Below are 13,582 nucleotides of genomic sequence, written 5' to 3' on the forward strand. Positions count from 1 at the left end.
TTTGAAGGGTACATGGATAGTGTCAGTTTAATAAGCAAACTTCATACGTGATCAGAAAAAGTATCAAAATCACATTGATCTTCTCTCTTATTTCAGATTGTCTTTATTATATTTGCAAAGCTTTGGAGAAGGACTGTCGATACAGTAAAGGTTTAGTTTTGAAAGAGAAAATCTTTGAAGAACAGCCTTGTTTGAGAAAGGATTCCTTCCGTATGTTCTTGAAATGGTAAGTTTTTAACCTGTTACTGCATGGCTCTAATATAATTTGGAATTGCGGTGGTTCCAGTGATGCAATCGTTTAGCGCGTGGTACTGGTTGCGAGTTAGTTTTGTCTCTTTCTGTTCTTGCAAGTAGTAGCAAAGGAAATTGTAGCCTGCACCATGATCGATTTATTTTCAGCATTGAGCTCAGGTTTTGATAATTATCCTTTTGAGAGCTATAGTTTATTGATATGGCACAGATGCTGAAAAATCATCAAATTTATAAGTTCAAGTAACAAGTGTGCTTGAAGTGCACCAATCTATGAGCATGAAAGAGGAGTTGGAAAATACATGGTAAGGATTAGCTAAAATGGAAGCAAAAAGGCAGCAAATAGATGGGAGTGTGAATACAAAAATGGGAACAGATGGCAAATGAAGGGTGAGAATCAGTGGAATAGATAATGAAGGGGCGGTGAAAAATGGATACTGAGGGAAGAAGGAAAGGAAGGTCAGGGAAATGAATGCCAGTGAAACTTGGACAATTGATAGTGTGAAGAGTGGGGAGGGCTAGAATGGATTACAAGAATTTGTGGACATAATGGATAGTGAGGAGAAGGGGGAAATTGAGAGATGAGTTTGATATAATGGATGCAGAGAGGGGTGCTCAAAATGGATGCAGGAGTGAGGAGTGTATTGGATGGCAAATGGGATGGAAGATGACAGAATGGGGGTAAAATGGATGGCAAGAAGATAAAGAAATAGGCAGGTTGGAGAAGGGAGAGGCCTAAATGAATGATGGTGGGTTAAGGACTAATAAAGAATGAATGTATGTATGAGAGAAAATTGAATGAAGGGGAGAGGAAAGGTTGATAAATATATGACAATGAAAGGGGGGAGGGGAGGAGCAGAGCTGGGAACTGTGCTTTGGAAGTTCTTCCTGTCAGAGTTTTATTGCCCTCAGTTGGAGGCCAAATATCTTCAACAAAGCTTTGTAGTTTCATGTTTAATACACGGTCCTCTACACAGTCCAATTTGAAAGTGAATGTCTGTACTCACGTTACAGCATTCCAGTATATGGTGAACTCTTTTGACTTCTCAGTCCTTAAGCAGAGATTGCAAAACCCGCCTTCATGAATACATTACCTTTTAATGACTGGAGACAAAACTGTTGTTTCTTACTAGCTTTCATTGTGCAACAACTTTTTCTTGTTGCTACAGTATTTTCCGTAGTGTGATGTTCGCATTCTCTAATCCAATGATTCTCCTGTTTTTTGTTCATTATTGGATTGTGAGGTTAGCTGGCATTTATTGCCCTCGAGAAGGTGGTGGTCAGCTGAATTCTGTATCATGAAGGTACTCCCAAAGTTAGGTTCCAGTGATGACGGAATGGCGATATAGTACCAAGTCAGGATCGTCTTTGAGTTGGGGAGGAACTTGTAAATTGTGGTATTCACATTCACCAGCTGTGTTGTCTTACGTGGTAGAGATCGCAGGTTTGGAAGGTGCTGTTGAAGCAGCCTTGGGTGAGTTGCTGCAGTGTACCTTATACTGCAGCTACAATGTGTCAGTGGTTTAGGGAGTACGTGTTTACGGTGGTTGGTGGGATGCTAATTAAATGAACTGCTTTGCAGTGGATAGTGTGGAGTTTCTTGAGTGTTGGAGCTGTATTCATCCAGGCAAATGGTGAGAGGTTCCATCAAGCTCCTGACTTGTATCTTTGGGAAGTCGGGTGGTGAGTTGCTCACTGCGGAATTCCCAGCTTTCGACCTCTTATTTATTTTACTTTAGTCCAGTTAAGTTTTTGGTCAGTGGTGAGTCCCAGGCATTGACGATGGGGACTCCGAGATGGTACTACTCTAGAGTGCCATGGGGAACTAGTTAGACTCAGCTGTTGGATATGGTTATGGCCTGCTATTTGTATGGCGTGACTGTTACTGTACTGAACTGAAAGGTTTGTCTTGTATTAGAGTAGTTGCTTTATGGAATGGTACAGTGCAGACCATTAGCCTGCCCCTGAAGAGTATACAGTTATTCCTAATCCCCACCTCTTGCCCTATATCCTTTCAACATATTTCTCTTCAAGTACTTATCCAGTTCCCTTTTACAAAATTGCCATTGAATCTGTTTCCACCACCCTTGGGCAATGCATTCTAGATTGCAAAACTCGGTGGGCAAGATTTATTTTCTCATGTTCCCCTCTTTCACCACTTAACTAAATCTATGCTTTTTATATGTGGACCCTTCTGCCAATGGGAATAGTTTTTTTCTTGTTTCTGCTAACAAAAACTTTCAGTAAGAAGTCTTACAACACCAGGTTAAAGTCCAACAGGTTTGTTTCAAACACTAGCTTTCGGAGCACTGCTCCTTCCTCAGGTGAATGAAGAGGTATGTTCCAGAAACATATATATAGACAAATTCAAAGATGCAAGACAATGCTTTGAATGCGAGCATTAGCAGTTAATTAAGTGTTTATAGATCCGGAGATTGGGGTAACCCCAGGTTAAAGAGGTGTGAATTGTCTCAAGCCAGGACAGTTGGTAGGATTTTGCAAGCCTAGGCCAGATGGTGGGGATGAATGTAATGCAACATGAATCCCAGGTCCCGGTTGAGGCCGCACTCATGTGTGCGGAACTTGGCTATAAGTTTCTGCTCGGCGATTCTGCGTTGTCGCGGGTCCTGAAGGCCGCCTTGGAGAACGCTTACCCGGAGATCAGAGGCTGAATGCCCTTGACTGCTGAAGTGTTCCCCGACTGGAAGGTACATTCCTGCCTGGTGATTGTCGCGCGATGTCCGTTCATTCGTTGTCGCAGCGTCTGCATGGTCTCGCCAATGTACCATGCTTCGGGACATCCTTTCCTACAGCGCATGAGGTAGACAATGTTGGCCCAGTCGCACGAATATGTACTGCGTACCTGGTGGGTGGTGTTCTCACGTGTAATGGTGGTATCCATGTCGATGATCTGGCACGTCTTGCAGAGATTGCCATGGCAGGGTTGTGTGGTGTCGTGGTCACTGTTCTGAAGACTGGGTAGTTTGCTGAAAACAATGGTTTGTTTGAGGTTGAGCGGTTGTTTGAAGGCAAGTAGTGGGGGTGTGGGGTTGACCTTGGCAAGATGTTCATCTTCATCGATGACGTGTTGAAGGCTGCGAAGAAGATGTCGTAGTTTCTCCGCTCTGGGAAAGTACTGGACGACGAAGGGTACTCTTTCGGTTGTGTCCCGTGTTTGTCTTATGAGGAGGTCGGTGCGGTTTTTTGCTGTGGCGCGTTGGAACTGTCGATCGATGAGTCGAGCGCCATATCCCGTTCGTACGAGGGCATCTTTCAGCGTCTGTAGATGTCTGGTACGCTCCTCCTCGTCTGAGCAGATCCTGTGTATACGGAGGGCTTGACCATAGGGGATGGCTTCTTTAATGTGTTTAGGGTGGAAGCTGGCGAAGTGGAGAATCGTGAGGTTATCCGTGGGCTTGCAGCCACGGATATTATTCTGGAATATGCTTGCCCCATGCCAGTTGGTGCATGGTTGAAGTAACAATCCAGAGATGATTACTGTTATTGGTTTCTTGAACCCCCAATTGTTATAAGAATGGACTAACAAGAGGTCCAATCAGGAGGCTAATGAGGTAAAGTCAAAACCAGCTTATTAAGTTCTCAGAACTATGACAAGCTGGTCAGGTGATTTATAGTTTAATGCAGATTATACCACTCGTGTCTACATTAGTAGAGCACACTAATGGTTTATCTTGTAGCTTCAACCCTCTCACTGTCCCTCTCCTTTGTGTCTGGTCTTGTTCTACCTGTGGAGAGATTCTCTCTGCATATAAAGACCATTTAAGGCCACTTTTATTCTAGTTCTTTTCAAATTAACCCCTTCTTCACACCAATCTGTGTGAGGATACTTTTCCAAATCAACCAGGTATCTTTAATGTGAGCCTCACATATTTACATAATGTTTTTCATATCTACCTGTATCTCTTATCTCAATTTTCCAAGGTCTTATCATCTAACGACGCATAGACACTCCAATCCTATGTTTCTGCAAACATAAGCAGCCTTAAACACAGGCTCAAGGTTTTCGCTGTTTTCTCTTTTAAAATGTTGAAAAGTTTCCCATGGACCCACTATTGGCATCTTTTCCATACTGTGCCCAGTTCTAAGTTTTTCTACTTTACTATACTACCAAGACAAGTTCCTAATAAAGTTAGATGTTAATTTCTATTAGGTTAATTTTAACAATTAGTATTCTAGCTAGTACATAGGAATTAGGAGCAGAAGTGGGCAATTCAGCCCTTTGAGCCTGCTCCGCCATTCAATCAGATCATGGCCGATCTCTTCCTAGTCTCAAATCCACCTCCCTACTTGTTCCCCATATCACTTTAACCAATTTTTATCAGAATATATCTGTTTCCTTCTTGAAAACATTTAAACATTCAGATCCCACCACACTATGGGGCAGCGAGTTCCACAAATTCACCACCCACTGCGAGAAATAGTTCCTCCCCATCTCAGTTCTAAATCTACCGCCTCGCAACCTATATCTGTGACCTCTCGTTCTAGAGCCCGAACAAATGTGCACCTTTGTTCTCATTCTAACAATTCTGCACCTTAATTTGGACCCTATCTCCACAGACTCTCTCAGAAGAACATCATACCTAGTTCTACCTGTGTCATTAGTTTCCATATAGACCATGACATTTGGATACCCCCCTGCATACTGCAGTTCGTCTCCAGCCCTGAGCAGATGTGATTAACCCTGGTCCTGGGAGGTAACATACTGAGCTCCCGGTCATGGCTCCAGAGAACAGTATCTCTCCGCTTGACGAGACTGTCTCTTTTCACTACCTTTTTCCACATTCCTTTTTTGTCTCACTACTTGAATAGCATCCTGCAGCATGGTGCCATGGTCAGTTTTCATCCACCCTGCAGTTCTTCTATTCATCCTCAGAGGTAGCCAACACCTCATGCCTGATGGATAAAGTCAGGGGAAATATTCTGCCACCCCCATACCTGCCTGACTCTCAGTTGCATCCTCCTGTCCGAGACCATTGACCAATTCTAAAGTTCTGCCTAACCTAACAATCCCTGCTATCATTCTAGTAAATCTTCAATGTATCCTCTCTTAGGCTTTTATATATTTTCTAAAAATGTGGTGCCAGAATTGGGTACAATTCTCCAGCTGAGACTTGACCAGCGTTTAAAAAAGGCTTTTGTGACTTCCGGGTGCGGCGATGACCAGCTGAGTCGCACGTTTCGGCAGCTCCCGGTGAAACGGACTTTTGGGCTCTTGATAGGAGCCCCAACGGCAATTTTGACGGCTAAAAACACTGTGCGGTCAACCAGAAGGGAATCCCCCCTGGATACGGATGAAAAAAGGAGGAGAAAGTGGCCGGATTGCAGTGGATCCTTTAGAACAGCGGCAAGGAAGGCAAGCAAAAACCAAGATGGCGTCGGAAGGTGGCAGTTTAACATGGGGCCCTGAACAACAAGAGTTCTTGAAATGCTGTGTGGAAGAGCTCAAAAAGGAAATGTAGAAAGAGCTGTTGGCCCCGATACTACAGGCGATCGAAGGGCTAAAGGAGGAGCAAAAGACCCAGGAGCGGGAGCTTCGGGTCGTGAAGGCAAAGGCAGCCGAGAATGAGGACGACATACAGGGCCTGGTGGTGAAGACGGAGACGCATGAGGCACATCAGAAACGATGTGTGGAAAGGTTGGAGGCACTGGAGAACAACGCAAGGAGGAACAACCTGAGGATTCTTGGTCTTCCTGAAGGTGCGGAGGGAGCGGACGTCGGGGCATATGTGAGCACGATGCTGCACTCGTTAATGGGAGCGGAGGCCCCGGCGGGTCCGTTGGAGGTGGAGGGAGCATACTGAGTGATGGCGCGAGGACCGAGAGCAGGAGAAATTCCCAGAGCCATAGTGGTGAGATTCCTCCGTTTTAAGGATAGAGAAATGGTCCTTAGATGGGCAAAGAAAACGCGGAGCAGTAAATGGGAGAACGCGGTGATCCGCGTTTATCAAGACTGGAGTGCGGAGGTGGCGAGAAGGAGGGCGAGTTTTAACCGGGCCAAGGCGGTGCTTCATAAAAAGAAGATAAAATTTGGAATGCTGCAACCGGCAAGACTGTGGGTCACATATCGAGGGAGGCACCACTACTTTGAGACGGCGGATGAAGCGTGGACTTTTATTGTGGAAAAAAAACTGGAATGAGTGGGTTATTAAAAAGAACGTTTGAACAAAGTGGTGGGGCGAATGTGGGGGGCGAAGAGGGGGGTTAAAAAGGGGGGAAAGAGGAGTTTTATGTACTAATCCTGCAATGTGGTAACTTTTCTCTCTTCCACAGGTGGTGATGGGGGGAGGAGGGGAGGTGGAGGAGATGGGGCGTTGGCCATTGGGGGCGGGGCCAAGGGAGAAGCGCGGGCTTGGTTCCTGCGCTATGATAATCATGGCGGGAATAGAGAAGCAGGAAGGAGGGGGCGTCGCACGGTGCGAGCCGAGGTCACGGGGGGAAGCCGAGGTCGGCCAGAGTTTGCTGGCTTCTGGGAGCAACATGGGGGGAGTAATTACGCTAGCGGGGGATCTAGCGGGGGGGGGTGGGAGGGGGGAATTACTGGGCTGCTGCTGCTGGGGAGAGGGGGGAGCTGGTATGGGAGGGGATGGGCGGGGGGGCACCGCCTGGGGGAGATACAGCTGCGTGGGAACCGGGTGAGGAGCTGGAAAAAGGGGATGGCTAATCGACAAGGGGGGGGGGTAGGAAGCCCCCCAACCCGGCTGATCACGTAGAACGTGAGAGGGCTGAACGGGCCGATAAAGAGGGCACGGGTACTCGCACACCTTAAGAAACTTAAGGCAGATGTGGTTATGTTACAGGAAACGCACCTGAAACTGATAGACCAGGTTAGGCTACGCAAAGGATGGGTGGGACAGGTGTTCCATTCGGGGCTAGATGCGAAAAACAGGGGGGTGGCTATATTAGTGGGGAAGCGGGTAATGTTCAAGGCAAAGACTATAGTGGCGGATAACGGGGGCAGATACGTGATGGTGAGTGGCAAACTACAGGGGGAGACGGTGGTTTTGGTAAACGTATATGCCCCGCACTGGGATGATGCCAATTTTATGAGGCGGATACTAGGATGCATTCCGGACCTAGAGATGGGAAAGCTGATAATGGGGGGAGATTTTAATACGGTGTTGGAACCAGGGCTGGATAGGCCGAAGTCCAGGACTGGAAGGAGGCCGGCAGCAGCCAAGGTACTTAAAGATTTTATGGAGCAGATGGGAGGTGTAGACCCGTGGAGATTTAGCAGACCTAGGAGTAAGGAGTTCTCGTTTTTCTCCTATGTCCATAAAGTCTACTCGCGAATAGACTTTTTTGTGCTGGGAAGGGCGTTGATCCCGAAGGTGAGGGGAACGGAGTATACGGCTATAGCCATTTCGGATCACGCTCCACACTGGGTAGACTTGGAGATAGGGGAGGAAACAGGAGGGTGCCCACCCTGGAGAATGGACATGGGACTAATGGCAGATGAGGGGGTGTGTCTAAGGGTGAGGGGGTGCATTGAAAAGTACTTGGAACTCAATGATAATGGGGAGGTCCAGGTGGGAGTGGTCTGGGAGGCGTTGAAGGCGGTGGTTAGAGGGGAGCTGATATCAATAAGGGCACATAAAGGGAAGCAGGAGAGTAAGGAACGGGAGCGGTTGCAGCAAGAACTTTTGAGGGTGGACAGACAATATGCGGAAGCACCGGAGGAGGGACTGTACAGGGAAAGGCAAAGGCTACATGTAGAATTTGACTTGCTGACTACGGGCACTGCAGAGGCACAATGGAGGAAGGCACAGGGTGTACAGTACGAATATGGGGAGAAGGCGAGCAGGTTGCTGGCACACCAATTGAGGAAAAGGGGAGCAGCGAGGGAAATAGGGGGAGTGAGGGATGAGGAAGGAGAGATGGAGCGGGGAGCGGAGAGAGTGAATGGAGTGTTCAAGACATTTTATAAAAAATTATATGAAGCGCAACCCCCGGATGGGAGGGAGAGAATGATGGGCTTTTTGGATCGGCTGGAATTTCCCAAGGTGGAAGAGCAGGAAAGGGTGGGACTGGGAGCACAGATCGAGGTAGAAGAAGTGGTGAAAGGAATTAGGAGCATGCAGGCGGGAAAGGCCCCGGGACCGGATGGATTCCCAGTCGAATTCTATAGAAAATATGTGGACTTGCTCGCCCCGGTATTGACGAGGACCTTTAATGAGGCAAAGGAAAGGGGACAACTGCCCCCGACTATGTCTGAAGCAACGATATCGCTTCTCTTAAAGAAGGAAAAGGACCCGCTACAATGCAAGTCCTATAGACCTATTTCCCTCCTAAATGTAGATGCCAAGATCCTGGCCAAGGTAATGGCAATGAGAATAGAGGAATGTGTCCTGGGGGTGGTCCACGAGGACCAAACTGGGTTTGTGAAGGGGAGACAGCTGAACACGAATATACGGAGGCTGTTAGGGGTAATGATGATGGCCCCACCAGAGGGGGAAACGGAGATAGTAGTGGCGATGGATGCCGAGAAAGCATTTGATAGAGTGGAGTGGGATTATTTGTGGGAGGTGTTGAGGAGATTTGGTTTTGGAGAGGGGTATGTTAGATGGGTGCAGCTGTTGTATAGGGCCCCGATGGCGAGCGTGGTCACGAATGGACGGGGATCTGCATATTTTCGGCTCCATAGAGGGACAAGGCAGGGATGCCCTCTGTCCCCATTATTGTTTGCACTGGCGATTGAGCCCCTGGCGATAGCGTTGAGGGGTTCCAAGAAGTGGAGGGGAGTACTTAGAGGAGGAGAAGAACACCGGGTATCTTTGTATGCGGACGATTTGCTACTATACGTGGCAGACCCAGCGGAGGGGATGCCAGAAATAATGCGGATACTTGGGGAGTTTGGGGATTTTTCAGGGTATAAATTGAACATGGGGAAAAGTGAGTTGTTTGTGGTGCATCCAGGGGAGCAGAGTAGAGAAATAGAGGACCTACCGTTGAGGAAGGTAACAAGGGACTTTCGTTACCTGGGGATCCAGATAGCCAAGAATTGGGGCACATTGCATAGGTTAAATTTAACGCGGTTGGTGGAACAAATGGAGGAGGATTTCAAGAGATGGGATATGGTATCCCTGTCACTGGCAGGGAGGGTGCAGGCGGTTAAGATGGTGGTCCTCCCGAGATTCCTCTTTGTGTTTCAGTGCCTCCCGGTGGTGATCACGAAGGCTTTTTTGTAAGGATTGAAAAGAGCATCATGGGTTTTGTGTGGGCCGGGAAGACCCTGAGAGTGAGGAAGGGATTCTTACAGCGTAGCAGGGATAGAGGGGGGCTGGCACTACCGAGCCTAAGTGAGTATTATTGGGCCGCTAATATTTCAATGGTGAGTAAGTGGATGGGAGAGGAGGAGGGAGCGGCGTGGAAGAGATTAGAGAGGGCGTCCTGTAGGGGGACTAGCCTACAGGCTATGGTGACAGCCCCATTGCCGTTCTCACCGAGGAACTACACCACAAGCCCGGTGGTGGTGGCTACACTGAAGATTTGGGGACAGTGGAGACGGCATAGGGGAAAGACTGGAGCCTTGGGGGGGTCCCCGATAAGAAACAACCATAGGTTTGCCCCGGGGGGAATGGATGGGGGATATGGAATGTGGCAAAGAGCAGGAATAATGCAACTGAAAGATCTGTTTGTGGATGGGAAGTTCGTGTGTCTGGGAGCGCTGACCGAGAAATATGGGTTGCCCCAAGGGAATGCATTCAGGTATATGCAACTGAGGGCTTTTGCGAGGCAACAGGTGAGGGAATTCCCGCAGCTCCCGACACAAGAGGTGCAGGACAGAGTGATCTCAAAGACATGGGTGGGGGATGGTAAGGTGTCAGATATATATAGGGAAATGAGGGACGAAGGGGAGACTATGGTAGAAGAACTAAAAGGGAAATGGGAAGAAGAGCTGGGGGAGGAGATCGAGAAGGGGCTGTGGGCAGATGCCCTAAGCAGGGTAAACTCGTCGTCCTCGTGTGCCAGGCTAAGCCTGATTCAGTTTAAGGTATTACACAGGGCGCATATGACTGGAGCACGGCTCAGTAAATTTTTTGGGGTGGAGGATAGGTGTGCGAGGTGCTCGAGAAGCCCAGCGAATCATACCCATATGTTTTGGTCATGCCCGGCACTACAGGGGTTTTGGATGGGGGTGACAAAGGTGCTTTCAAAAGTAGTGGGGGTCCGGGTCGAACCAAGCTGGGGGTTGGCTATATTTGGGGTTGCACAAGAGCCGGGAGTGCAGGAGGCGAGAGAGGCCGATGTTTTGGCCTTTGCGTCCCTAGTAGCCCGGCGCAGGATATTGTTAATGTGGAAAGAAGCCAAGCCCCCGGGGGTGGAGACCTGGATAAATGACATGGCAGGGTTTATAAAGCTAGAGCGGATTAAGTTCGTCCTAAGGGGGTCGGCTCAAGGGTTCACCAGGCGGTGGCAACCGTTCGTCGAATACCTCGCAGAAAGATAGATGGAATGGAAAAAAGAAGGCAGCAGCAGCAGCCCAGGATCGGGGGGGGGGGGGGGAACCAGAAGGACTCTCAGGGTTGTTAATATATACTGTATAATATGTATAGGTCGTTGCTACAGATAATTATATATTGGACTGTTAAATTATATTTTTGGAGAGTGTTACTTCTGATAAGGCAGTTGCCAATTAGGGTTAGTTTTCATTTTTGTTATTTATTATTTATTCATTTTTTTTTTTTGTTTATAAAATAGGTCATTGTTATTTGTGTTGTTATAATATTGTGTAAAGGATGCACAATGTACTGTGTTGGTTGACCAAAAATTTTCAATAAAATATTTGTAATAAAAAAAAAAGGCTTTTGTAGTGCCGGTATTTATAAAGAGAAGGGTCCCATGTTTTAACAGTCTTTCCAAGTTCTCCTGAGACATTCTTAAGCTTGTGCATGTGCAACTCCAGGTCGCTCTCCTTGGACCCTCTTTTTAAATTATACCAATTTGTTGGTTAGTATTGCCTTTCCTTACCTAAATAAATCACTACCATCTTCACTGTGCTAAATTTCATCTGCCACGTGTCTGCCCATTCACCAGTCAATCTACGTCATCCTGAAGCCCCTTTGAAATTATCGCCTGCACTTGAAGATCTAGATCATTAATACAGAGCAAGTAAAGCAAGGGTCCCAATAGCAATACGGAACAGCCCTATAAACCTTCCTCCAGCCTGAAAAATATCCATCGACTGTTACTCCCTGCTTCCTATTATTCGACTGATTTTATACCTATGTTGCTGCTATGAATTGGGTACTCTATAATGTTTTTTTAAAACTCTGAATCCTGGGGTCAGCAGTGCACACTTCCATCTGAAAAACAATTGTCTCTGTTTTTTGTTCCTTACCAATCTGATATACATGGAGTCACAACTCCTTTGATTCCATTGGTTTCAATTTTGCTAACAAGCCTATTGTATGGTACTGTCAGATGCCTTCTGAAAGTCTACGTCCCCAACTTCAGCTGCATGACCTTCATCAAAGAACTCAGCCAAGTGAACCAAATGCAATTTGCCTTTGGTAATTTTCATTTTTTTTCAAATTTAAAGTACCCAGTTATTTTTTTCCGATTAAGGGGCAATTTAGTGTGGCCAATCCATCTAACCTGCATATCTTTGGGTTGTTGGGGTGAAACCCACGCAGACACTGGGAGAATGTGCAAACTCCACACAGACAGTGACCCGGGGCCAGGATCGAACCCGGATCCTCAGTACCATAGGCAGCAGCGACTTTCATTTTATTAACACAGCATTCCTAGTGCCAGTTAATTGTATCCCAAATTATTGTCTCTAAAAGTTTCCTCGCATTCAATGTTAACTGACTGGGCTATAATTGCTGTTACCTCTCCTCTTATTACAAGCCTCTCGTCTTCTGACAGTACCCCTTTTCCCAAAGCGGATTGGGAGATTGTAGTCAGAGCGTCCAGAATTTCCACCTTTTCTTTGCCTTCGCAACTAGCATGCATCCCATTCGAACTGAGACCTTTCTACTTTCAGCATTACCACCCTTTCAAGTAACTTTTTTTGTTCTAGCCTATCCACATTGCCTCCTCCTTTCCTGTGATATTGATGGCATTATCTTTACTGACGCCTGATGTAAATTTCGCACCTCAGCCATGTCCTATGCCTCCAAAGTAAATTTCATTTTTGGTCCTTAGCGGTCCCACACTTTCCTTTAAGTACCCTATTGCAGTTTATATGTTTATAAAAGGCAACGCAAAAGCCCTTAAGTGCCCTATTACAGTTTATATGTTTATAAAAGGCAACGCAAAAGTATTTTATTTTACCTACTAATCTTTTCTCATACATTCACTTTGTCCGTATTTTCTTATTCAGTTTTCCCCTGTACTTTCCGCAACTGGCTTTGATCTGTACTGAATTATGAAGCAAACCTTTAACATAAACCTAAAATAAAAGCAATATATCCAGATATTGGAAATCTGAAATAAAACAGAAACTGCTAGAAAGACTCAGCAGGTCTGGCAACGTCTGTGGAGAGAGAAAGTTAACGTTTCGAGCCCGTATGACTCATCTCTGAAGAAGCATTGCTCGCATTTTCTGTTTTTCAACAATAACCTTTTTGATTTTAATCTCTCTATACCTTATCCTGCAGGAACCCCAAACTTTGGATGATCCCATCTATTTTTGTTACTTTTTGTTCTAATGTAGTTTGTTTCTCCCAGTCTTCTGTGTACATTGCATCTCCTCTCCAATGCTTTATGCTGCTACCCATTTCTCTTTGTCCCTTTATTCATTCCCCATCCTCCACACCCTTCATGCCTGGGTTTTTAGGGAAAGCTGTTTTACTAATCTGATCACATTTTGATAGAGTTCTGTTAGGCCATACATGAGATCTGTTGTCCTCAGCAGCAAGTTGGCTTTGGGTTGCCACATTGTAATTGCTTTACTAATATTTTACTGAGATGTTCGGTTTGTGTGGTATTAGATCACGTGTTGTTGAGGCTTTCATCATTCCATCTCTGTTCTTTTTCCAGATATGTATTTAGGTGTTGTTGTTTTATCTTTCTTCTTTGAATTGTCCCTCATGGATCTTCCAGTTTTTGAGTCATGTTGACCTATATTGTGATGTCCGGGCCTATTAAATTGCCTTTACAGAGATGGTGTAGATGGAAACACCAACATAATGATGCCTGGGACACTTGAGGGCCGAGTGCCACACATCTTTGGACAGTTTAACAAATTGTTGTTGTGAGCGAGAGATTTCAACAAAAGAATCTGATTCAGCGATTCTATTGAAATCCCTAACTTGTTTCTCTCTACTTTTTGCTTTCCTTTTTCTTTTCTCTTCATCCACTTTACCTC

General features: G+C 46.2%; 1 protein-coding gene across 5 annotated transcripts in view; it reads left to right on the forward strand.

Moving 5' to 3' along the window:
* The window catches only part of cabin1 (calcineurin binding protein 1), an 807,975-nt gene that overhangs the window by 39,372 nt on the left and 755,021 nt on the right, over nt 1-13,582 (forward strand). For all 5 annotated transcript variants that reach the window (XM_072499122.1, XM_072499139.1, XM_072499102.1 and 2 more), the window contains exon 6: nt 97-226. In XM_072499122.1, coding sequence (XP_072355223.1) covers nt 97-226 — 130 coding nt within the window. The remainder of the gene's footprint in view (nt 1-96; nt 227-13,582) is intronic.

The sequence above is a fragment of the Scyliorhinus torazame genome, chromosome 1 (genome assembly GCF_047496885.1).
Source record: "Scyliorhinus torazame isolate Kashiwa2021f chromosome 1, sScyTor2.1, whole genome shotgun sequence".
In the NCBI taxonomy this organism is placed as follows: Eukaryota; Metazoa; Chordata; class Chondrichthyes; order Carcharhiniformes; family Scyliorhinidae; genus Scyliorhinus; species Scyliorhinus torazame.